General features: G+C 42.4%; 2 protein-coding genes, 1 long non-coding RNA gene and 1 pseudogene across 4 annotated transcripts; 3 read left to right on the top strand and 1 right to left on the bottom strand.

The window, feature by feature from the left end:
- The first annotated feature begins 8746 nt into the window (after nt 1-8746).
- On the top strand, nt 8747-9979 carry LOC106584148 (piggyBac transposable element-derived protein 4-like; annotated as a pseudogene).
- Nucleotides 9980-9986: 7 nt separating this feature from the next.
- LOC123730407 (piggyBac transposable element-derived protein 4-like) lies at nt 9987-10807 on the top strand. Its single transcript, XM_045706981.1, has 2 exons — nt 9987-10128; nt 10277-10807. The coding sequence occupies exons 1-2, from the start codon at nt 9987-9989 to the stop codon at nt 10594-10596; spliced, it is 462 nt and encodes a 153-aa protein (XP_045562937.1). The 3' UTR covers nt 10597-10807.
- LOC106585896 (uncharacterized) lies at nt 10341-11266 on the bottom strand. 2 transcript variants are annotated; one of them, XR_006761802.1, is made up of 3 exons: nt 11225-11266; nt 10864-10938; nt 10341-10480 (listed from the first exon to the last, which is right to left on the bottom strand). It is a non-coding gene; the product is annotated as an uncharacterized lncRNA (long non-coding RNA). The 2 variants fall into 2 exon arrangements; XR_006761801.1 differs by having other exon boundaries at nt 10346-10476.
- An 811-nt stretch (nt 11267-12077) lies between these two features.
- On the top strand, nt 12078-16936 carry LOC106585892 (piggyBac transposable element-derived protein 4-like). The gene is made up of 2 exons (XM_014172616.2): nt 12078-13311; nt 14327-16936. The coding sequence occupies exons 1-2, from the start codon at nt 13205-13207 to the stop codon at nt 16017-16019; spliced, it is 1800 nt and encodes a 599-aa protein (XP_014028091.2). The 5' UTR covers nt 12078-13204; the 3' UTR covers nt 16020-16936.
- The last annotated feature ends 6884 nt before the right edge of the window (nt 16937-23820 follow it).

Here is a 23820-nt window from a genome sequence, read left to right as displayed (position 1 = left end):
AAGGGATAACAGCTAAATGAAATCCAACTGATGCCATTGCGTGAAGACACACACAAGCTGATATTAATGGACTATTTTTGACTGCTGTCATATCGAGACTTATATTAATTATAATGCCACTATTGCTTTTGTGCTGAGTTTCACTATTTATCAAAGCTACTTGTTGATGATAATGATGTTTGTTCTACCAATGTTTTCATCATTTGACTCTGAATCATGTGCAGTGTGACCACTGAGACTGAAGCCAGCTCTATATGACTCCTGAGATAGACAGTTAATCAATTATAGTGTCTGTGAAAAGAAACCAAATCAGTCAGTCTGGTCAGAGTGACTCAGTAAAACACTGAATCATTTGAGAGAGAGAGAGAAAGAGAGAGAGAGAAACAGAGAGCGAGAGAGAGAATGAGATTGTCCAGACAGACTGTTTTAACACTCTTGGTTTGACCACCAGAGGAGAAAGAAAACAGTTATGAGCTGAACAGTATGCCAGTGGAGTGGAGGACAGCACCAGGTAACCCAATTGTGGTTAGTGACAATTATGATTTCCATTGTAGCCAATTCAATTGCATTAATTTGATTACAGATTTTTTGGTAATTCCGTTACCAATCTGGTAACAGAATTACGAGTTTTAATCACTTAGTAATTCACAAACAAAGCTGATATCAGAAAAATCACTAGAACCAATTATTAGCTCTACCGTTACATCTGCTCCTGCCACACCTTCTACTGCTCATCCTTTCATTCCTTTGCTCCCAGCTACCAGCAGGCAGAGATGGAGGTTCAGTTCCTGAGAGAAGAGAAGAAGACCTGTACAGAGAAGGAAGCCCACATGCTTGAGTTGAGGGGAAGGATCGAACGATCCGAAATCAGAAGGAGATGGACAGACGTCAAGTGTGCCTCTGGGAGGAGGAAAAGAAGAAGAGGAATGGTGGAACGGAGAAGGACGAGATGATTGAACAATTACAGTCTGAGACAGACAATCTCAGAGCCCTTTTAAAAGACGAAAGGAGGAGAAGAAGAGTAGAAAGGGGTATAATGAAAGAGTGGAAGGCTGAGATCCTGAGGGAGCCAGAGGAGCCAAAGAATGGGAGGAGAACCAGAGAAATATGCATGAGATCAACAGACTCAAACAACTGCAGGAGCTGCTGATGGTGGACCTACAACTGGCCCACGTAAGACATGTCATGTTATTATTAAAAGTCTTTCCTTAACATTAACCCTTACCTTAACCTCTGAAACTCGACCTAACCTTTACCTTAACCCAACCCTAGGTCCTTAACCGAACCTTCAATTATCTCAACCCCTATGCCTTCTGCTGGTTGAATATCAACTTCCTTATTTACATCATTACTGTTGTTGTTGTTGATAACTGTATGTATGCAGGTTGTAAATAATTGCATTAGTGAAACAATTTTCAGGAGTAATTTCTACAAGCATAAACATCAGAGGCAGCATTGTTGTAACATCACACAAATTGCAACTGGAATTTCATTTAGCTTCAATCAGAGAGAGAAGATAATAGAAGCAAACAAAACAGATGAGATTGCGGAAGAGGAAAGAAGGGAGATCCTTGAGAAGTACAAGAGGGGTGAGTTAGAGAACACTGAAGAGGAGAAGGAAGATGGCAAGGAGGACCTTGTCCCACCCTATAAAAACAGCCGAAGGAGAGCTGTGGGCTGGGTGAATAAGAAGTGGGAGAAGAGGAACCTCAAAAAGATCGAGAGAACGTATCAGAGAGAGGCTGAGGAGGGCTATAAGATCGTCCATATAGGTAAGACCTGTTTTATGACCTCATCCTCTTTAGTCTCCTCTACACACATAAGTTCCACACCAGTCATCATGTTGCATCATTGTTTCAATATAAAACTACTGTCCAAAATGGTCAAGCTGATCTGGTATCAACTTAAATGTAATGTACACAGGGAATTTAGAATGGAAAACTCAACTGGATCTCAATTACCCTGGTCTAAAGTAGTGCATCATAGCCTTTTGGGGCCCTAAGAAACATTTTGTTCAGGTTTTTGACTACATTTCCTCCAAATCTACACTTTGCAATGGGGCGTAGGGAACATGTTGCAGTTTTTTAAACAAGTTTGCTGCAATTCTACACATTTTCCCATGGGGTGGAGAGAAGAATTAGCAGTTTTAAAGCTAATTTCCTTCAATTCTACACATTTTCCCATGGGGTGGAGAGAAGAATTAGTAGTTTTAAAGCTAATTTCCTTCAATTCTACACATTTTCCCATGGGGTGGAGAGAAGAATTAGTAGTTTTAAAGCAAATTTCTTTGAATTCTACACATTTTCCCATGGGGTGGAGAGAAGAATTAGTAGTTTTAAAGCTAATTTCCTTCAATTCTACAAATTTTGCCATGGGGTTGAAAGAAAATGTTGACCGTTTTGAATCTAACACCATGCCCAAACGCATCTGCATGCGGCAAGTTTTTTGGGGGGTCTGGGGGCCCCTAGTTGCCATGGAGCCCTAAGCGATCGCATATGCCTAGGGCCGGCCCTGGCACTATACAAAGAATAGGTGCCATTTGGGTATAAAGTTCAACTTAGGGAAGGGAAGTATTGCGCTTCAGTGACAAATTCCGTGACTTGCTCAGTTGAAACGAGCAAAGAATCATTGAGATCCAACTGGGTTTTCTATTCCTAATTCCCTGTGTCCATCACATTTAAGTTGATACGAGATCCCCTAAGTTGAATGTGAACTCTACTTCTTCTCCCCGCCCAGTCATCCCTGTACACAAAGGGCTAACATCTACCATCACCCGGGCAGAGAGAGAGGGAGAAGAGGAAGGAGCTCCTGAAGGCTGAGGAGAAAAGGAAGAAGATGTAGGATTACAGTGGAGAGAGCAGTCCCTGTTTAAAAAACGGACTCATCAGAAACTGAAGGAGGAGAGGGAGCGGATGAAGGAGCAGTACCTAAAAGAAAGCAGGAGAAATGGCTGGAGCAGATGAATCTGGAGGCTGATGAGCAAATCCAGAAGTTCAGCACCCAGTACATCACCCGGTGTCCAACCACCCAACACAGCCACGACTACAACCAAGGTCAGGAATTGCCGGGGTGGGACATAGGCCAACAGGTAAGCCAAGAGCCCGTTGGATCTGGAGATGGCCTAGCTCTGGTCCAGGGCATTATATGCGGCTGTCCGTAACGCCCTGGACCAGAGCTACACATTACCCACCTCTGGCCATCATGGACAGTCAACTCATCACATTCACGTATTGTTAGTCACAGATGTGTTAGTTGTGTGATTAAAGACAGTTTAATTGAGCAGAAGTTTAATTATTATTTTAATATTGTAGTAAATTGTCTGAGTTCACTTCCTAAATAATGTGTTGACATTCCTTTGCTCCCAGCTACCAGCAGGCAGAGATGGAGGTTCAGTTCCTGAGAGAAGAGAAGAAGACCTGTACAGAGAAGGAAGCCCACATGCTTGAGTTGAGGGGAAGGATCGAACGATCCGAAATCAGAAGAAGGAGATGGACAGACTTCAAGTGTGCCTCTGGGAGGAGGAAAAGAAGAAGAGGAATGGTGGAACGGAGAAGGACGAGATGATTGAACAATTACAGTCTGAAACAGACAATCTCAGAGCCCTTTTAAAAGACGAAAGGAGGAGAAGAAGAGTAAAAAGGTGTATAATGAAAGAGTGGAAGGCTGAGATCCTGAGAGTGAGGGAGCCAGAGGGCCAGAGGAGCCAAAGAATGGGAGGAGAACCAGAGAAAAATGCAGAAGATCAACAGACTCAAACAACTGCAGGAGCTGCTGATGGTGGACCTACAACTGGCCCACGTAAGACATGTCATTGTTATTATTAAAAGTCTTTCCTTAACATTAACCCTTACCTTAACCTCTGAAACTCTACCTAACCTTTACCTGAACCCAACCCTAGGTCCTGAACCGAACCTTCATTTATCTCAACCCCTATGCCTTTCTTCTGCTGGTTGAATATCAACTTCCTTATTAACATCATTACTGTTGTTGTTGTTGATAACTGTATGTGTGCAGGTTGTAAATAATTGCATTAGTGAAACAATTTTCAGGAGTAATTTCTACAAGCATAAACATCAGTGGCAGCATTGTTGTAACATCACACAAATTGCAACTGGAATTTCATTTAGCTTCAATCAGAGAGAGAAGATAATAGAAGCAAACAAAACAGATGAGATTGCGGAAGAGGAAAGAAGGGAGATCCTTGAGAAGTACAAGAGGGGTGAGTTAGAGAACACTGAAGAGGAGAAGGAAGATGACAAGGAGGACCTTGTCCCACCCTATAAAAACAGCCGAAGGAGAGCTGTGGGCTGGGTGAATAAGAAGTGGGAGAAGAGGAACCTCAAAAAGATCGAGAGAACGTATCAGAGAGAGGCTGAGGAGGGCTATAAGATCGTCCATATAGGTAAGACCTGTTTTCCCTCTGCTTATGACCTCATCCTCTTTAGTCTCCTCTACACATATAAGTTCCACACCAGTCATCATGTTGCATCATTGTTTCAATATAAAACTACTGTCCAAAATGGTCAAGCTGATCTGGTATCAACTTAAATGTAATGTACACAGGGAATTTAGAATGGAAAACTCAACTGGATCTCAATTACTCTGGTCTAAAGTAGTGCATCATAGCCTTTTGGGGCCCTAAGAAACATTTTGTTCAGGTTTTTGACTACATTTCCTCCAAATCTACACTTTGCAATGGGGCGTAGGGAACATGTTGCAGTTTTTTAAACAAGTTTGCTGCAATTCTACACATTTTCCCATGGGGTGGAGAGAAGAATTAGTAGTTTTAAAGCTAATTTCCTTCAATTCTACACATTTTCCCATGGGGTGGAGAGAAGAATTAGTAGTTTTAAAGCTAATTTCCTTCAATTCTACACATTTTGCCATGGGATTGAAAGAAAATGTTGACCGTTTTGAATCTAACACCATGCCCAAACGCATCTGCATGCGGCAAGTTTTTTGGGGGGTCTGGGGGCCCCTAGTTGCCATGGAGCCCTAAGCGATCGCATATGCCTAGGGCCGGCCCTGGCACTATACAAAGAATAGGTGCCATTTGGGTCTCAAGTTCAACTTAGGGAAGTATTGCACTTTACTGACAAATTCCGTGACTTGCTCAGTTGAAAAGAGCAAAGAATCATTGAGATCCAACTGGGTTTTCTATTCCTAATTCCCTGTGTCCATCACATTTAAGTTGATACGAGATCCCCTAAGTTGAATGTGAACTGTACTTCTTCTCCCCACCCAGTCATCCCTGTACACAAAGGGCTAACATCTACCATCACCCGGGCAGAGAGAGAGAGGGAGAAGAGGAAGGAGCTCCTGAAGGATGAGGAGAGAAGGAAGAAGTTGGAGGATTTCAATAAGCAGTGGAGAGAGCAGTCCCTGCTTAAAAAATGGACTCATCAGAAACTGAAGGAGGAGAGGGAGAGGATGAAGGAGCAGTACCTAAAAGACAAGCAGGAGAAATGGCTGGAGCAGATGAATCTGGAGGCTGATGAGCAAATCCAGAAGTTCAGCACTCAGTACATCACCCGGTGTCTAACCACCCAACACAGCCACGACTACAACCAAGGTCAGGAATTGCCGGGGTGGGACATAGGCCAACAGGTAAGCCAAGAGCTTACCTGTTGGATCTGGAGATGGCCAGCAGGAGTGGTCAAGGAGGCCACAGGCAAAGAACCAGCAGGGGGGGGGGGCAGAGAGCCAGCAGCTAGAGGCTCCAGAAGAGGCTGAGCCAACCTCCAAGAAAAAGAAAAAGCCAGGCATCTGGAAGAGTTAAGATTAACATTCTAATACTAACATTCTTAGGTAACAGGGTTGATGTGTTATAATTCACCCACCCAGTGGTGATTGTAGCATGTAAATCTTGGTGGGGAAAACTCCCCAAAAATGTTTTAGATACATGCCAGCAAAGCCACTACACAACACAACACTAATCAATACATTAATTGCACTATAACTTTGACAAACGGTGCCCACAAACTGTTAGGGTCTACATAAAGCTGTCCCAACAGCAGAGCTTTCTTTTCAGCACCATGGAGTGAATCCTTTTTAAAAAACATAGCTGATATGGCTGACTTGCTTAAACAAATGTGGTTTCTACTGACAATTTAGATGTACAAACTATGTAATGAAGGGACGACGAGCGGCGATCCGTAATTTCGATTAACTTCTTAGGGCTAGGGTCTATTTTTCTTAATTCACACCTGACTGACTTGCCCAAAGTAAAGTAAGCTGCCTGTTACTCAGGCCCAGAAGCCAGGATATGCATATAATTGGTACCATTGGATAGAAAACTATTTGAAGTTTGAAGAAATGTTTAAATAATGTATGAGACTATAACACAATTGATATGGTAGGAGAAAATCCAAAGAAAAACCAACCAGAATTTTTTTCTTTTGAGATCCCATGCTCTTACAATGGAAATGAAATATTAACTATACATATTATATTTTAATTACATTTTAGGGTACCTGAGGATTCAATAGAAACATATTTTGACTTGTTTTAATAAAGTTTAGCGGTAGCCTTTTGGATTCCTTTCTCTGCATGTTGAACGAGTGGATTACTCAAATTGATGGCGCCAACTAAGCTGACTTCTTGGGCTATAAAGAAGGATTTTATCTAACAAAACGACCATGCATGTTGTAGCTGGGACCCTGTGGATTGCAAAACAAAGGAAGATTTTCAAAAAGTAAGTGAATATTTAATCGCTATTTGTGATTTTACGAAGCCTGACCTGGTTGAAAATTATTTTGATGTGGGGCGTCGTCCCCAAACAATCGCATGGCATGTCTTCGCTGTAAAGCCTATTGTAAATTGGACAATACAGTTAGATCAGTGGTTCTTAACCTGGGTTCGATCGAACCCCAGGGGTTCGGTGAGTCAGTCTCAGGGGTTCGGCGGAGGTCAAGACACACACCCGACTCATATGATTCGTGATGACACGCCCCGCTTGGCCATCATTGGCTGCAGGTGATCACGCAACATCGCTTGGCCTATCTGTGCTGCAGGGAATTTGGCGCGCTCAGTAGTCGAATTGTGACTGTCGTGATGGTACTTCGTGTGATTTCTTTCTTAATATTTTAATCCCTTCATACTAACTATGTCGAGCAAAAAAAGAAAGTGGTCGGACGAATATGTACAATATGGATTCACATGTATAACGGAACGTGATGAGAGTCAGCGTCCTAACTGCATGATTTGCAATGCCAAGTTGAGCAATTCTAGTCTAGCACCGGCAAAACTAAGAGAACACTTCCTTAAACTGCATGGAGATGGACAATACAAGAACACAACGCTCGCTGAATTCAAGGTGAAGAGAGCCAGATTCGATGAAAAGGCTACTCTGCCTGTTCTCGGCTTTGTACCCATCAACAAACCGATCCTCACAGCATCGTACGAAGTTGCTTACCTGATCGCAAAGCAGGGCAAACCACACACCATTGGTGAAACACTCATAAAACCAGCTGTGTTGAAGATGGCGAATATCATGCTGGGAAAAGCGGCTGAAGTTAACCCTTTCACACGTACCATCACACGGGGTGTGATCGTTCTACAGTGGTCCCTGAAGCGTACGATCACACCCCGTGTGATTAGAACACTAATTTAGAATGCTCATTTAGAACGGCCAGTTTCGAATTACGCAACAATCAACATTTGAGCTGGCCACACTTTTTTCAGAAACTATTTACACAAACAGTCCTTACGTAAACTATACCATGAATTAGCTAATAGCAATTACTATGTACAATTATTGAAAGTAATCCGACAATTAGTTTCAGCGCGCAGCTGGCCACACTTTTTTCAGAAACTATTTACACAAACACAGTCCTTACAAAGTTGTCCAGAAGGTGAGCAGTTTATTTTTGGATGCAATGTTCAGATATTCACAGAAGTATCTATAGCATAACACAATCATCCTAACCGGAAAAATGTAGGCTACATTTGTCCTAGCGCTGAGGAAAGATTGACGCAACACAAGCGGTCATATTTTCTAACTCTCGGCTGACATAAACTACACTATGAATTAGCTAATAGCAATTACTATGTACAATTAATCACATCACGGGTTTGCTCACCGTTGATCAAAATAATTGACTAAAACACTTTCTAGAAATCGAAAGTAATCCGACGATAAGTTTCAGCGCGCAGCCATGCATTTTTTTCCTCACAGAAACCGAAGATAATAACAGACAAGATGAGTCCGGTCTGTTTATAGTATGCACGTTGAAGGGGTGTGTCTACCGTCGTTCACATCCCACCATTCATTTCCAGAAGTCCTCAAAAAATGAGTGAACTCTTACTCACCTCATTTTGTTATAACATCTTTGGTCAGACGATTACGTGAAACCCAGAATGCATTGTATGTCAACAAACATGGCTCCATACACACAGCTGGAATTAGCTTAGCTCATCATAATCAGTATAACCTTCAAATAAGTATTTTACACACATAATATGTGCCCATTACAATCTATGCAAGAATCGGAATGCATGATTTGTCACCTAGAATTGAAAACGTGAATAAAACAGTAAATACAGAAATAATTACCACACAAAACATTTTCTGATGGTGATTTATTGATACAAGTGACGCATGCCGGCAGTCAATCACGTACCCTCTCACTCTGAGCCATTCAGTGTTGTTGTTTATGTATGTAGCTAGTGAGCTAAGCTGTAGCATTAGCAATGTCTTTCAAAAGGAGACAACTCACAAATGTGGAAATTCTGGAGATTTTTTAAAATTCTGACAATGAGTCTGAGTATGAAAGTCAGGAATCAGATTCTGACAGTGACAGTGAAGAGCTGCCCCCCAACCTTGTAGCCATTGAGAACCCTGAATCTGAGGTTCCCTTGTCCACTGACGAAGTACCAGGTCCCTTTGAAGATGCTGGTGGTGATGGAGGCAGACCGACAGTGGATGAAGTACAAGAGTTCTGTAGTAGCTGGAAGGCCGCCAGTCATTTCACTCCTCCTGGCCGTGCTGTTTGCTTTGACGAGTCCCAGTCTGGAGTGCAACGCCCCTTGCCATTTCCAACTGAGGCAGAGTGCTTCAAGTTGTTTCTGACAGAGGAGCTCGTGGGAAACAATCGCTATGCCTTGGAGCTACAGGAGAAGAGAGAGCCAGGAGTGAGTGGGAAACTCGCTAAATGGGTGACAACCACAATTAGTGAAATGTATACCTTCCTGGTGACAGTCCTCCTCATGGGGATAGTAAAGAAGAACTCCCTAAGAGACTACTGGAGCACAGATCCTATGTTTGCAACTCCCTTCTTTGCCACCCTCTTTTCCCAAGACCGCTTCCTAATTCTGCTGCGATGCCTGCATTTCGTCAACAATGCTACTGCCATCCTAAGTGACCCGTTATACAAAATAAGAATTGTTCTTATCAGCCTGACATCAGCATTTGGTCGGGTCTTTGTGCCATACAAGGACCTATGCATTGATGAGTCCCTGATGTTATGGTAGGCTGGCGTTCCGTCAATATATTCCCTCCAAAAGGCACAGGTTTGGGGTCAAGTTCTTTGTCATGTGCGACGTGAAGACAGGATTTGTCCAGGATATTATAGTTTACACAGGGTCCACCACTGACATCAAACATTATGAGGGGCTTGGGGTGTCCGGGTCCGTGGTGATGACCATGCTGGCTCCTCATCTCGGCAAGGGACACACTTTGTACGTGGACAATTGGTACAGCAGTCCCACACTCTTCCAGCATCTGCTCTCCAACAGCACAGGGGCCTGTGGCACAGTCAGGTCGAACAGGAAGGGGATGCCGCCATTCGGATGCAGGAAGATGCAGAGAGGGGAGGTGGAGTTCCAGGAGAACGGTCAACAGCTGGCAGTAAAGTGGCATGACAAACGAGACGTCCATGTCCTCTCCACTGTCCATACAGCAACCATGTCGGGCCACAGGGAAGGTGGACCACCTGACGGGAGAGAGAAAGATCAAACCAGATTGTGTGCTAGACTATAACCTCAAAATGGGAGCCGTGGATAAGGCGGACATTATAAACAGCTTTGTGGAATGCACTCGGAAAACGACCAAGTGGTATAAGAAGATATTTTTCCAGCTGATCGACACTGCTATCCTCAACGGCAGCATAGTTCACCGCCAACTAACAGGTGAGATGATTACTGAACAAGGTATTTTTGTAATTGGATGTACAGTTCACATACAAATCCATTATGCAATTACAGTGACAATATCTCACCAACCTACCCACTGCCTCATCATCCTCTAACTTTCCTCATCCTCCCCACTCCCTCATAGGTAAAGTAATTACCTACCAAAAATACAGAGAGAACCTCATGAGAGAGCTGTTGGAGGAGCACCACACCCCTCGGCGCCCCTCCACTAGGGGTCGCCCTGCTGTAGACAATCCCCTACGCCTCACTGCACGGCATTTTCCCTGCAAAGTCCATCAAACTGCTGCTCAAGGTAGTCGCACACGGAGGCACTGCAAAGTCTGCCTGTCTGGCGCCAGGAGAAGTAAGCAGAGGAAGATGACAAAATACATGTGTTTAGCTTGTGATACACCTCTATGTATTTCACCATGCTTTGAGGAGTATCACATGCTCAAGCATTATTGAGCACATCTGCAGCAATAAGTGACTGACTGACCTGACAGGTGACCTGCCATGATACTATGCCTTTAGAGGTGGGGGTGGAAATGCAGTTGTTATTCAGTCACTGCATGAATATTAAATATGGGTTATGCATATTCCATTTTTTTGTCCTCTAGTAAAACAAATTGTTGTTGAACCAACTACCAATACTTCAATAAAATAGACGACTATTACATATTGGCCTATGTGTTTTCATCCAGTAAAACTGTTAAGGAGTGTATGTTAGCATACAAAAGCTGTCCTCAATCTTCAGCTGGAAAGATGTCCAGTTCCAGTTATGATATTGGCAAATACTGTTTGTGGTTTCTGAAAGTACAGAATAAAGAGGAATTATTAATTAGAATACAATATAAGGATATAGCAATAAAACAATATTACAAATAACATAATAAACACTGCTATAAAAATAGTTTATTGCATTGACAAAATCACAGATTTGAGTTATAACAGTAAGAAACTAACTTTTGAGCTCCACAAGGGGGCAAGGCAGGGCAGAACAGAGCTATGCTGAATAGACCAAATAAACAAACCATGGTCATATGTTTTATTTTATTTAACTAGGCAAGTCATTTAACAACAAATTATTATTTACCTATGATGGCCTACACCGGCCAAACTCGGACAACGCTGGGCCAATTGTGCGCTGCCCTATGGGACTCCCAATCACAGCCAGTTGTGATACAGCCTGGATTTGAACCACGGTGTCTGTAGTGATGAGATGTAGCACTGAGATGCAGTGCCATTGACCGCTGCGCCACTAGGGAGTCATAAGGTCAGGGTAGCTTCAAAATACAACACAAGCTAATACTTCTCCGACGCAACTAGGATTGTTTTACAGAGCTAATAGAAGAATGTAGCTAGCTACCTAAGCACGATTGAATATAACATAAAGGTTATAAAATGTGTAACGTTACCTCACGTGTCCGCGGTTATAAAGAATATACACAAATCTATTATGCTCCATACATACAGTACGCTACAATTACAACATAATAATGCACTTACTTTGATAGAAACGCACACATTTCCAAAGTTATTACTAGTAACGAAAACAATGAGGGCAACAGATGGAAAATGTGAACACGTGTGCAGATCCTGTTCTGACGGGAGATTAGCAAATGTCTGCAGACCTGAACTGCACAAACAATTGGAAAGTGCTTGGGGAATTTTGTCCGGGTCAGAAATGTCCCAAAAATTTAATTGTCCGCAAAAGAAAAAATGACTATTTTTATGTGAATGAATGAGGAGGCGGAACACACCTAAATTCAAACTGTTCTTAGAAAATAAAAACTTGTTAGAAAATCATTTGAAATTGAAGTTGAAACAGCCTATAAATAAAAACAGTCTGCATGCTTTGGTTTGAGGACAGCGCGGATTAAATGCACTGTTACGTATCAATCACATCCTGGAATGGAGAGAACGTTCGAACATCACGTGCATAAAAAAACTCACGCTGGGGCGACCGTTAGAGATATTTGGAACTCACGCGTGAAAGGGTTAAGTTATCCCAAATTCCTCTTTCAATTGACACCATTAGCGACAGAATAGAGGACATGAGCAAAGACATCTTGGCTCAAGTAGTTGCAGATCTGATTTCAAGCCCGGCAAAATTCAGCCTTCAACTCGACGAGACCACAGACGTTTCCAATCTAAGCCAGCTTGCTGTATTTGTGCGCTATGTGAAAGACGACGTGATAAAGGAAGATTTTTTATTTTGTAAGCCTCTTACGACAACAACTAAGGCAGCCGATGTGAAGAAACTTGTGGATGACTTCTTCAAAGACAACAATCTTTCGTGGGATATGGTTTCTGCAGTTTGTTCGGACGGAGCTCCAGTCATGCTGGGAAGAAAGTCTGGTTTTGGTGCGCTAGTGAAAGCCGATGCACCACACATCATTGTTACGCATTGTATTCTGCACAGGCATGCGTTGGCAACAAAAACCTTGCCTCCAAAACTGGCAGAAGTATTAAAAATTGTAGTGGAATGCGTGAACTATGTGCGAAATAGTGCTCTGAGGCACCGCATCTTCAGTGAGCTGTGTAAAGAAATGGGCTCTGAATTCGAGGTACTTCTGTACCATTCTAACGTTCGGTGGTTATCCCGGGGACAGGTGCTGAATCGTGTTTTTGCCGTGCGTGTGGAATTAGCCCTGTTTTTGCAAGAGCACCAACATCGTCATGCAGATTGCTTAAAAAATTCTGAGTTCATTCTCATTTTAGCGTACATGGCTGATATCTTCGCAGCTCTCAATCATCTCAATCAACTGATGCAGGGCGGTGGAGTCAACATCATCGAAGCGGAAGAAAACCTGAAGGCTTTTCAAAAAAAGCTACCGTTATGGAAACGACGAACAGAGAACGATAACTTCGCAAACTTTCCCCTGCTGGACGACTGTGTAAGTAAGATCGAAGATGTATCTGGAATCGGAGACATTTCTGTACCCGCGGAACTGAAGCAAGCAATTGCCACCCACTTAGATGAGCTTGCAAAGTCTCGACGGATACTTCCCTACAAGAGAGTCATATCCAGCATGTGTGAGACAGCCGTTCACGTTTAGTGTTGAGACAACAGATGTCATCGATGAATACCTCGATGAAATCATTGAAATTCAGCAGAGCCAGGTTCAACAGCAACTCTTCAGAACAACAACGCTCTCAACGTTTTGGTGTCAACAAATGGTAACGTACCCTGTTATTGCTAAGAAAGCTCTGGAGATTTTCATACCGTTTGTTACAACATATCTTTGCGAGCAATCCTTTTCGAGGATGCTGGACATAAAAACGAAGAAAAGGAACAGACTTTGTTGCGAAAATGACATGAGAGTGGCACTTGCCAAGGTGAAGCCGCGCATTTCTGAACTGGTCTCTGAAAGGCAACAGCAGAAGTCACACTGATTTGCAGTAAATATTCATTATTATGTTTTTGTTTTTGTGTGAAAATCATGTTTGAATGGTTTTGTTCTTTGAACACTGATGTTGATGCACGGTTCATTTTGTGCACCAGTAAAATATATATACCTATGTTTTGAATTTTATTTTTCCAATTAAGAAGGGTTCGGTGAATGCGCATATGAAACTGGTGGGGGTCAGTACCTCCAACAAGGTTAAGAACCACTGAGTTAGATTAACAAGAACTTAATATCAAATATTATTCGTGATTTTTAACATTTTATTTGCAATATATAAAAATGTCATGAAATGTGTAAAGTACTCATTGGCTATACATTGTGGGTGGGGGGTATGTTTGTATGTATGCGTATGACCCATAGACAATGTGTGTGTATATGTGTATGTGTATGTGTGTGTGTGTGTATTTATATATATATATACATGTGTATATATATGTGTATGTATATATAAAATAAATATATATATATATAAAAAAAATAATATATCTAAAATAAATGGAATGGAGTAGAATGTAACAGCAAACCCACACAGCGACCACTCAATCAACATATTGTGGATTAGAGGGAGCATGGCTGAGATGCATGTGTCTGCCACTCCACCCCACCCCCACATGAAAGAGCCTATTTGAGGCTGTTGAGGGGAGGGCAGGCCCACAACAATGGCCAGAGTGAAATGGAACAGCACTTCAACCTAGTGACTATGTTGCCTGTACTCTATATATATCGGTTTATTATACCTGGGCTCATACGTGAAACTATTCTAACTGAACTTTTTTCTTTCACAGTGCCACTGACTCAGATTGGGAGCCCCCAATGTCAAGGTGTCCATCCCCCACTGAAGCTGGTCCATCCAGCCGGACCCCTGCTGTCTCTGGCTCCACACCTCCTGGGCCATCTAGAGGTGGGAAGGCACTGACAAAGAAGCGGAGGAGGGGAAGTGTGCAACCTGCCAAGAAAGGGACAGACGAGTGGCACACTGTCCTCGAAGCAGACGTGGAGCCACCTCAACCAACATTTAGGCCGAAAAGGAATCCAGGACCACAGCTGAACATGACTGCAGGTTACAGCCCCCTTCAGCTTTTTCAGTTGTTTTTCACATCATCAGTTGTAGATTCTCTCGTGTCTAACACAAATAAGTATGGGGCGAAGAAGCAAGCAGGCAAAAAAGTAGCATGGAAGCCCATTTGCATTTCAGACTTTTTCTGCTACCTTTCACTGGTCATCTACATGGGGCTGGTGAAGCTGAAAACCCTGAGGGACTACTGGAAAACATCATCTCTCTACCAACTGCCTTTCCCCATGACTGTCATGTCATGCAAAAGGTTTCTGGTTCTCTCACAGGCACTTCATATCAGCGACCCAAAAGATGATGAAGAGAATGACAAGAAGAAAGGCACAGCAACATTTGATAGACTCTGCAAAATCAAGCCTCTCTACCTCAGCATTGTTGATGCCTGCAAGACCTACTTTCAGCCTGCACAGAACCTGTCCATAGATGAGAGGATGGTAGCCTCAAAGGCCAGAATCGGCCTCAAACAATATATGAGAAACAAACCGACCAAGTGGGGTTACAAGCTGTTTGTTTTGGCTGATTCTGTGTGTGCCTACACTTGCAATTTCTTTGTTTATGAGGGGAAGAACAGTTGTGCTACCGGTAAGGGACTTAGCTACGACTCTGTAATGGAGTTATTGGATTTTCAACTGCTGGGGAAGGGCTACAAACTGTTTGTGGATAACTTCTACACAAGCCCTACCCTGTTTACAGACCTGAAGAAGCGGCATGTGTGGGCTTGTGGCACCATTCGCAACAACAGGGTGGGCTTTCCGAAGACAAAGGTGAATGACATGCCTAAGCGCGCTGAGCGGGGTACCATGCGATGGATCCTTGAAGATGGCCTGCTCTTTGTAAAGTGGATGGATACCAGAGAGGTGTTGATGTGCACAACAGTCCACAAATCCTACAGTGGCGATAACGTAGTCAGGCGGGTGAAGAGCGCTAATGGGTCAGCTGCTGTGAAGGACTACAACAAGAGCATGGGCGGTGTGGACCTGTCAGATGCGCTGATAGGTTATTACAATGTTCTGCACAAGACGACAAAATGGTACAAGACTTTCTTCTACCATTTCATCGACATTGCTGTAGTGAATGCATTCATCCTACACAAGGAAATTGCTAAGAGCTGTGGAAAGCCCCCCATCTCACAGCTAGCTTTCAAAGAGCTGCTCATCAGGGAGCTTGCTGACTACAGCACCACTGCACCTGTCCCTTCTGCTCCTGCAACAAGTGTTCATCTGCCCAAATTTATTTCTGCAGGCATGGATGTGCCTCAGGGCAAAAAGGGCACAGCATGGAGGCGTCGTTGTGTTCTATGCAAAATGAAGTCCCCCATCACCTGCACCACATGCTTGGTGACCCTTTGCTTTACAGCAGAAAGAGACTGCTATGGCACATGGCATCAGCAGCACAATATTGTGTAGAGGACTGAGGGTCTTCCAAATATTGAAAGTGTGTAAATGGGGCCACAGTGTCTCCTGACCCCTCCTGTCTCAGCCTCTAGTATTTATGCTGCAGTAGTTTATGTGTCGGGGGGCTAGGGTCAGTCTGTTACATCTGGAGTATTTCTCTTGTCTTATCCGGTGTCCTGTGTGAATTTAAATATGCTCTCTTTAATTCTCTCTTTCTTTATCTCTCTCGGAGAACCTGAGCCCTAGAACCATGCCTCAGGACTACCTGGCATGATGACTCCTTGCTGTCCCCAGTCCACCTGGCCGTGCTGCTGCTCCAGTTTCAACTGTTCAGCCTGCGGCTGTGGAACCCTTACCTGTTCACCGGACGTGCTACCTGTCCCACCTCCACCCGGCACAGCCAGAAGAGGACTGGCCACCCCTCATAGCCTGGTTCCTCTCTAGGTTTCTTCGTAGGTTTTGGCCTTTCTAGGGAGTTTTTCCTAGCCACCGTGCTTCTACACCTGCAATGCTTGCTGTTTGGGGTTTTAGGCTGGGTTTCTGTATAGCACATCAACTGATGTAAGAAGGGATATATAAATACATTTGATTTGTAAATAGTTACCCGTATTTTTTGTACATTTATATAAATATTTTTTTCAACAATTTTTTGGGGGTGTGTTACAATACCATTTAGGTATTTTGTATATAGTTATTTGCTTCAAAATGTATAACTTCACCAATTTGGCCACTTGGGTACATTTTGGTAACTTGTGTGGGACACCTGGGTGACTTCATGCTAAATTTGATGTAGCACACTCATTCCGGAAGTTATCATTCTGAAACTTTGCACAAGTACTGTTGCCCTCTTATGTTTTTCACTGAAATTGTTCCCATCATCCTATCTGAATGATTGTTTTTTCTTGTTCATTTTAAAGATGATGCAACAACAATAAAAATAAAAAACTGATGTTTTTTTTCCCCTTGTATTATCTAAACCAGATATATTGTGTTATATTCTCCTACATTCAATTCACATTTCCAAAAACTTCAGAGTGTTTTCTTTCAAATGGTACCAAGAATATGCATATCCTTGCTTCTGGGCCTGAGCTACAGGCAGTTAGATTTGGGTATGTCTTCAGGCGGAAATTGAAAATAGGGGGGGGAACTGGAAGAGGTTTTAAGCTTTTAACCAATATAAGATACATGTATGTACCTAAATGTTTAATATCCATAATTTTTATGATTATTTATTTGAATTGCGCGCCCTCCAATATCACCGGAAGTTGTCGACGCCTAGCCCTAAGAAGTTTATAAGACCTTAATGAGCAAGCTAGGTCGGCTATACAGTGGTTCCTCCTTTAAAAGTTGCATCATACTGCGCCACACCTTGCAGGCTGCAGCAGCATTCTGCGGCGCATCATTTAATTGTCAGCCATTTTTTATGTTACTGCAAGCTAGTGCTAGTTTGACCAACAGAGGTCATCTTTGAGAAGCATTTGACAGTCTTTCATATTGGCATTACCATAGACGGGGAGGGCACTAGGGAGACCGGGGCTCAATTCCTCGACGGGGAGGAAGGAGTAGGCTGTGCTTGTAGGATGTTCCATCTGTTAGGATGGAATGGAAAATATGGCGCTGTACAAAGTAATGGTCGCAATACTGGGCTATTTAGCTAAAGTAATCCCTGTGTCGTGCGGACCGGATGGGAGACCAGGGTTCAATTCCCCGACGGTGAGGAAGGAGTAGGCTGTCCTTGTAATTAAGAATTTGTTCTTAACTGATTTCAATGTTGTCAAAATATAGTCAAAATAATAGTCAAAATAAAGAAAAATCAAGAATGAGTAGGTGTGTCCAAACTTTTGACTGGTACTTGCTTAATTAATTTGATTAATATTATGGTGTTTCTATTGCATAAAAAACAAAAAAACCCTCTGGGTAAATTCAGACCGTTTTGCTCTCGGAGCACACACTGGACGTTCGGGCCGAGGAGTAGGGTTGATTTGAGCGTTCTGGCCTTACAACAGGAGTCAAGCACCCAAGCTAACGTTGGCTAGCAACTTCCAGACACAAATGAGACCACTTTGACCATTTTACTCACCCTAGCAGAGCTGGTTAGGCAGTTTTCAGTCGTTGGTGACTGTGTTGCTGGAAACAATTGAATTGCGCATTTGTTTGCCGACGTTTACTGACACCGGCCATATTCAACGGGTGTTCTGAAATCGGAGTAGATAGCCAGAGCGAATTTATGAAACCACCCGAATGTCCATTGAGAACACACAACGACTATAACATTTAGCTAAGCTAAGAATGACGGGAATAATCAAGTCAATAAATGTTGGGTAGTTAGCCTATAGTTAATACACTGTCAAGTTTGATGTATAACTACTAACGTTAGGTAAATAGCTAACATACCGGTAAATACTGCTGTAATGATATGCTATGTGGTTCGTAAGGACAGCATAGCTAACAAATTGTCAGCCAACATAACGTGTAAGGTAACTTATTTGAAAGTCATTACTATTACATTGAGTAGCAAGCTACCGCGAGGACGCGCTCTATCGACACTGCGGCTTGAGCATGCTTTAGGTGCACAGTCGATAGCTCGCTGGACTTCTGGCAAGAAGGTTGAGGGTTCGAAACTTGCTCCCTGCTTGTTTCATTTGATGTTGTGCACAATTATCAGTTCATTATTTGGTTTATATTGCCCATTCATTGTCAGTTTGAAACACAGTAGTGCATTGGGACCCAAAAGCATAAGCAGTGCTCTAACTCCCCCTTGGTCGTTAGGGCAAATCTGGTCTGTGATAGCACGGGGGTTTCTCACACCTAGCTCGGCTATTAGACTATTCTTTAGCAATGGTTGAATAGTCTATTGTTCAGCTATTAGACCCCTCCCCAACTTGCACCAAATGGATGTCTTATTTTTCTGAAAGCAAAAACAAGGCTTCAAAGATTTAAAAAAAATGTTGCAATCAAATATTTTGTGATAGAGCGCAAATCTGTATTCATTTTTCCCCCAAAAAATATTTAGAGAACAAAATATGTATTTGAAAACAAAACTCAGATTTAATTTCGCTATCAACCACCCTCCATACAACCAAAAGTCAATTTGCGCACGATGGCGCACGCAGTCGGTTCCGGTTCCGTGTAACTCCCCTTGGTCGTTAAGGCAAATCTGGTCTGTGATAGCACGGGGGTTTTTCACACCTAGCTCGACTATTAGACTATTCTTTAGTAATGGTTGAATAGTCTATTGTTCAGCTATTAGCTCCCCTCCCCAACTTGCAACAAATGGATGTATTTTTGTCGAGAACAAAACTTAAAATAAAAAAAAATCTGAATGTTCTGAAAGCAAAAACAAGGCTTCAAAGTAATAAAAAAAAAATTACAATCAAATGTTTTGTAATGGAGCGCAAAACTTTTCCAAAAAATATTTAGACAAATCTCCAATTTAATTTCGCTATCAACCACCCTCCATTTTGGCCAGTTTTTATAGTGTCAGTTTGGCTACTGTTGTAGAATATTGCCTCAGAAATATAACACTCTTACGAGAACTTGTGAATTCAATATAGACTTTAATACAGAGTAGCAAAGCTGAGCCCTTCCATGGAAGGACCCTATTACACATGTAACAGAGCCGAGCCCTTCCATGAAAAAGACTAAATTGTCATATTACCGAGTCCTACCTTTATAGGATTCTGTCTTTGCATAACGTATAGAGTCCCCTCCCTCTATATGAAAATAGCTTTCCTTGACCTTTCTCCATTATCTTTCCATCTCAGTTCTTGCTTGATAATGCCCACATCTGACAGCTGTATAGGTTATAATGGTAGCAGGCCCTGGTCATATATGTTCCATTCCTTATGTGGCTATTCTGTGTCAGTTCTTCAAAGTGGACAGCCTAAATGCTGCTGATAATGGAAATGTAATCATAGTCATGAGTTTTGCACCCACAATACAACCAATACTGTTCAGCCTTTCTTTCCGACACAAAGGAAGTCATAGCAGACACCTACGAAGAAGGACTGTGTGATGATGGCATCTCAGGTAAGCAGCACTGGGCGTTCTTCCGTCCAACTTTTACATAGCTAGTAGTTAACTCATACAATTCAGTGTCGGTTCATAACATTGTACTATATTACATTAATTGATGCAATTATTATTCTCAAGCTAACCAAAAGCATTTAGCTACAAACGCCTGTTCAACTTTCAGTTGAATTAATCTAACTTTCTTTCATGGCGACTCATAAGCAGGCCATGTGTCACGTTTGTCGTACGAAGGAGACCAAGGCGCAGTGTGTGTATCGTTCCACATTTTATTATAACGGAAAACTATGCAAGACATACAAATAAACTACTAAACAAAATAACAAATCGTGACGAAGAGGTGAAACATACACTACCTCAAAATAATCTCCCACAAAACCTAGTGGGAAAAACAACAACTTAAATATGATCCCCAATTAGAGACAACGATAACCAGCTGCCTCTAATTGGGAATCATACAAAAACCCCAACATAGAAAAAAAGAACTACAACTGTCACATGTGTCGTCGTAGTAGAGAGAATGGGACCAAGGCGCAGACGGAATGTGGATACTCATCTTTTTAATAAAACACGAGCAAAGCATCCATAGGAAAAAAACAATAAACAATACTCACGACAGGGACAGTGTAGCAGGCTAAACAAAAGCAGTGCTAACAAACAACTACCCACAACCACGAAGAAAAACACACACCTGTTTATAGGACTCCCAATCAGAGGCAACTAGAAACACCTGCCTCCAATTGAGAGTCCAGCACCCAACCTACACATAGAAAACCTACCTAGAACATACACACAACACAAACCCTCTGCCACGTCCTGACCAAAGCTAATACAATTACTCCCTCTGCTGGTCAGGACGTGACAACAACTAACATAGAAATACATAAACTAGACAAAACCCCAACATAGAAAAAAGAAACTAGAACCAACATAGAAATAAATAAACTAGACAAAACCCCGTCACACCCTGACCTACTCTACCATAGAAAATAAAAGCTTTCTATGGTCAGGACGTGACACCATGTCCTATTTGTTTCATAGTCGATATATAATCACATTTCAAGACAGTGAAACAGTTCGCTTTTTTTACATAAGGATGAAAGAACATAATATGTCTGTCAGGGAATGCTATTCTGATATGTCAGATGAAGAGTTAGACCAGAAAGTCAGCGCCATTTAGGCAAGGATGCCCCATGCCAGCTTTAAAATGGTCAAAGGAAATCTCCGAGCAATATGCCATCGTGTACAATGGCGAAGAGTTAGGGAGTCTTTGCAACGTGTAGATGGTGCAGGTATCATTGCCAGAATGATCCAGCTTCGTTGCATTGCTCGGCAAAAATACTGTTCCTGCACCCGTCTCTCGTCCACATTGATACAAGGTACTAAGATGTATAATGTCTCCATCAAATCTAAGAAGTTATTTTAACTGTTTTATTCTTACTTATTCCTAGACAAATTTTCAATGATGTATGAAATTGGAGTTGTTCTTCATCAATTGGTAATACATAAATAATGAAGCAGTTTAAACATTTCACTTTTAATTCCAATGCTTTTTTTCAACGTACAATGTTGTAAGTATATTATTTTGTATACATGTTGCATATTTCCCATCACCTAATGAACAACCACAATACCAGTCTGGTGTTAAGCTTTCTGTGCTGTATTGATGTATCCTGAAAATGACATCTGCTGCTTTAGATTGAACGGTCATGTCTCAGTTATTGTTTTCATATCTACATAAAACAAGCTATTTTCTTTACTTTCAGAGTGCGAGCTGATCAAGGGGTCGAAAATGTAGATATTGCCAGATGTTCACTGTCCGAGGAACAGGCCGTGGAAGCTTTATTGCTGGCAAGTGTCCATAACCAGAGGTAATTAAACTGTTCTGTGTTCTTTTTCTCTCTTCCTCTCTTGTCTTGTTGTACATGGAACCTGTCTCACATGCACAGGTTGGAGGAAGAAGGATACCTTGACCTGTCCAATTCTATCCACCTCCTCAGTGTGGGATATGTTCCTACCTCGTCTGCGGGCAGATCTGCAGCATTTCACGGAGAGTTGGAATAATCACCCTTCAAGTTCAGAGGCGACCTGACACCTCACCAGCTGTGGCATATCAGAATGCTCCAAACACCTGTCTGTGCACATTTTTTTTTTGCCTTAGCACTACACAGCTGATTCAAATCATCATCAAGCTTCAAGTGGTATTTATGTCTAATAATGACATTATCTTCTATTGTTTGTCCTCATGTATCTGTTTGCCAACTTAGCGACTTAGTCGCTATATTTAGCGTGTTTTCAGACCCCTCTAGCTACACATTTTCAAAAAATCGACTAGCAACAAATCAAGCAACTTTTTCTGGTGTTATTGGAGACTGACGTGAAAGCACTGTATTGTTCTTTCTCTTCTCAACGAGCAGCGGGTGCTGCCGTGGGCCCCACCCCCGTCCCAAAGCACTCACAGGCGGCCCAGTCCTCAAGCAGCAGTCCCTTCCAGCTGCAGTCAGAGCAGGAGATGTTCACCCCTCCACGTCCAGACTGCAAGCTGATCCCGCCCTGGGATGTAAATGTAAAATGTTCTTTCTCTAAAATAAATCACTGCATTTGACTCACACAGCCTCAGTCACTTACACACCTTGTCCACTGTGTGTGTGCCTCTATGTGACATAAGCTAAACATCTAGCTGGCTCGCTAGCTCATCATGTCTCAAGTCAAACTAATACGCTCAAAAATACAGAAATGAGTGGGGAATCAAACCCTGAATTCAAAGGCTGGTTAAAGCCGTTTACTGGAGATGATACAAGGGCATACTGCCTGTATTGTAAGGCTGATTTCTACGCCAAACTTAGTGATGTAAAAAAACACATGACAACTCAAAAACATACTCAAAAGGCATACATAGCCATATTATAACAGTTCCACCCAAAACAAGCTGCCATTTATGGTAAAAAAAAATTGACTCTGCAAAAAAGGCTGAAGCCACCATGGCATAAGCTATTGCTGAACACTGTTCCATGCTGGCATGTGATCACATTGGAGAAGCATGTAGAGCTGCTTTCTCAGACTCCACTGCTGCTACCCACTTCAAAATGCATAGGAACAGAAATGACTAATGGTGTTCTAGCACCATAATTTCTGAAAAAGTTGGTCACAGATGAGGGTGACCAGCGTTTCAGCCTCGTCCTTGATGAGTCCACGGATGTAAGTGTTTCTAAGTACCTGGGGGTTGTGATAAGGTACTTTAGTGGCACCAAGCAGACAATTGTATCAACATTTCTGGGGCTTGTTGAGTTGGAGAGAGGAGATGCCAAATCTATAGCCCGTGCTGTTGTGGCTTTCCTCGAGAAGTGTTGTCTTAAAAAAGAGAAACTCCTGGGGATAGGGACTGACAATGCCTCTGTCCATAAAGTGCTGAAGGAGTGTGGCATCAAATATCTGGTTCTTATTCGCTGTGTGCCACTCTCTGCAGCTTGCTCATTTGTAGTTCTAAACACATTTAGGGTGTTTTTTACTCACTTTTTGTCTCTCCCATGACATTATTCCTCTGTCCTACAGCGTCCATCACAATTACATGGCCAATTATGGCTCACAATGTACAGAGCGTCTGCTATAATGACTAAAATGTAAATGTAAAATGCAAATTAGGTGATGACGTCATTTAGCGGCTTTTAGAACAGCCAATATAGCTACTTTCCTTACTGAGGAGTTGGCAACACTGAAACACTTAGTGTGGACACCAGGTGAGACCACACACACACAATAATAACAGTCTCTCTCCTTCACTTCA

This window comes from Salmo salar, chromosome ssa24 (genome assembly GCF_905237065.1).
Source record: "Salmo salar chromosome ssa24, Ssal_v3.1, whole genome shotgun sequence".
NCBI classification, from domain to species: Eukaryota; Metazoa; Chordata; class Actinopteri; order Salmoniformes; family Salmonidae; genus Salmo; species Salmo salar.
Note: the sequence above shows the minus strand (reverse complement) of the source record. Positions and strands in the feature narration are given on the sequence as shown.

Excerpts from the sequence above, each read along its gene's own strand:
- LOC123730407 (XM_045706981.1), top strand. The coding sequence starts at position 9,987 with ATGGGAGCCGTGGATAAGGCGGACATTATAAACAGCTTTGTGGAATGC. Across the intron at positions 10,129-10,276 it reads AGTTCACCGCCAACTAACAG|GTAAAGTAATTACCTACCAA; the intron begins GTGAGATGATTA and ends ACTCCCTCATAG.
- LOC106585892 (XM_014172616.2), top strand. The coding sequence starts at position 13,205 with ATGTCATCGATGAATACCTCGATGAAATCATTGAAATTCAGCAGAGCC. Across the intron at positions 13,312-14,326 it reads CGTTTTGGTGTCAACAAATG|TGCCACTGACTCAGATTGGG; the intron begins GTAACGTACCCT and ends TTTCTTTCACAG.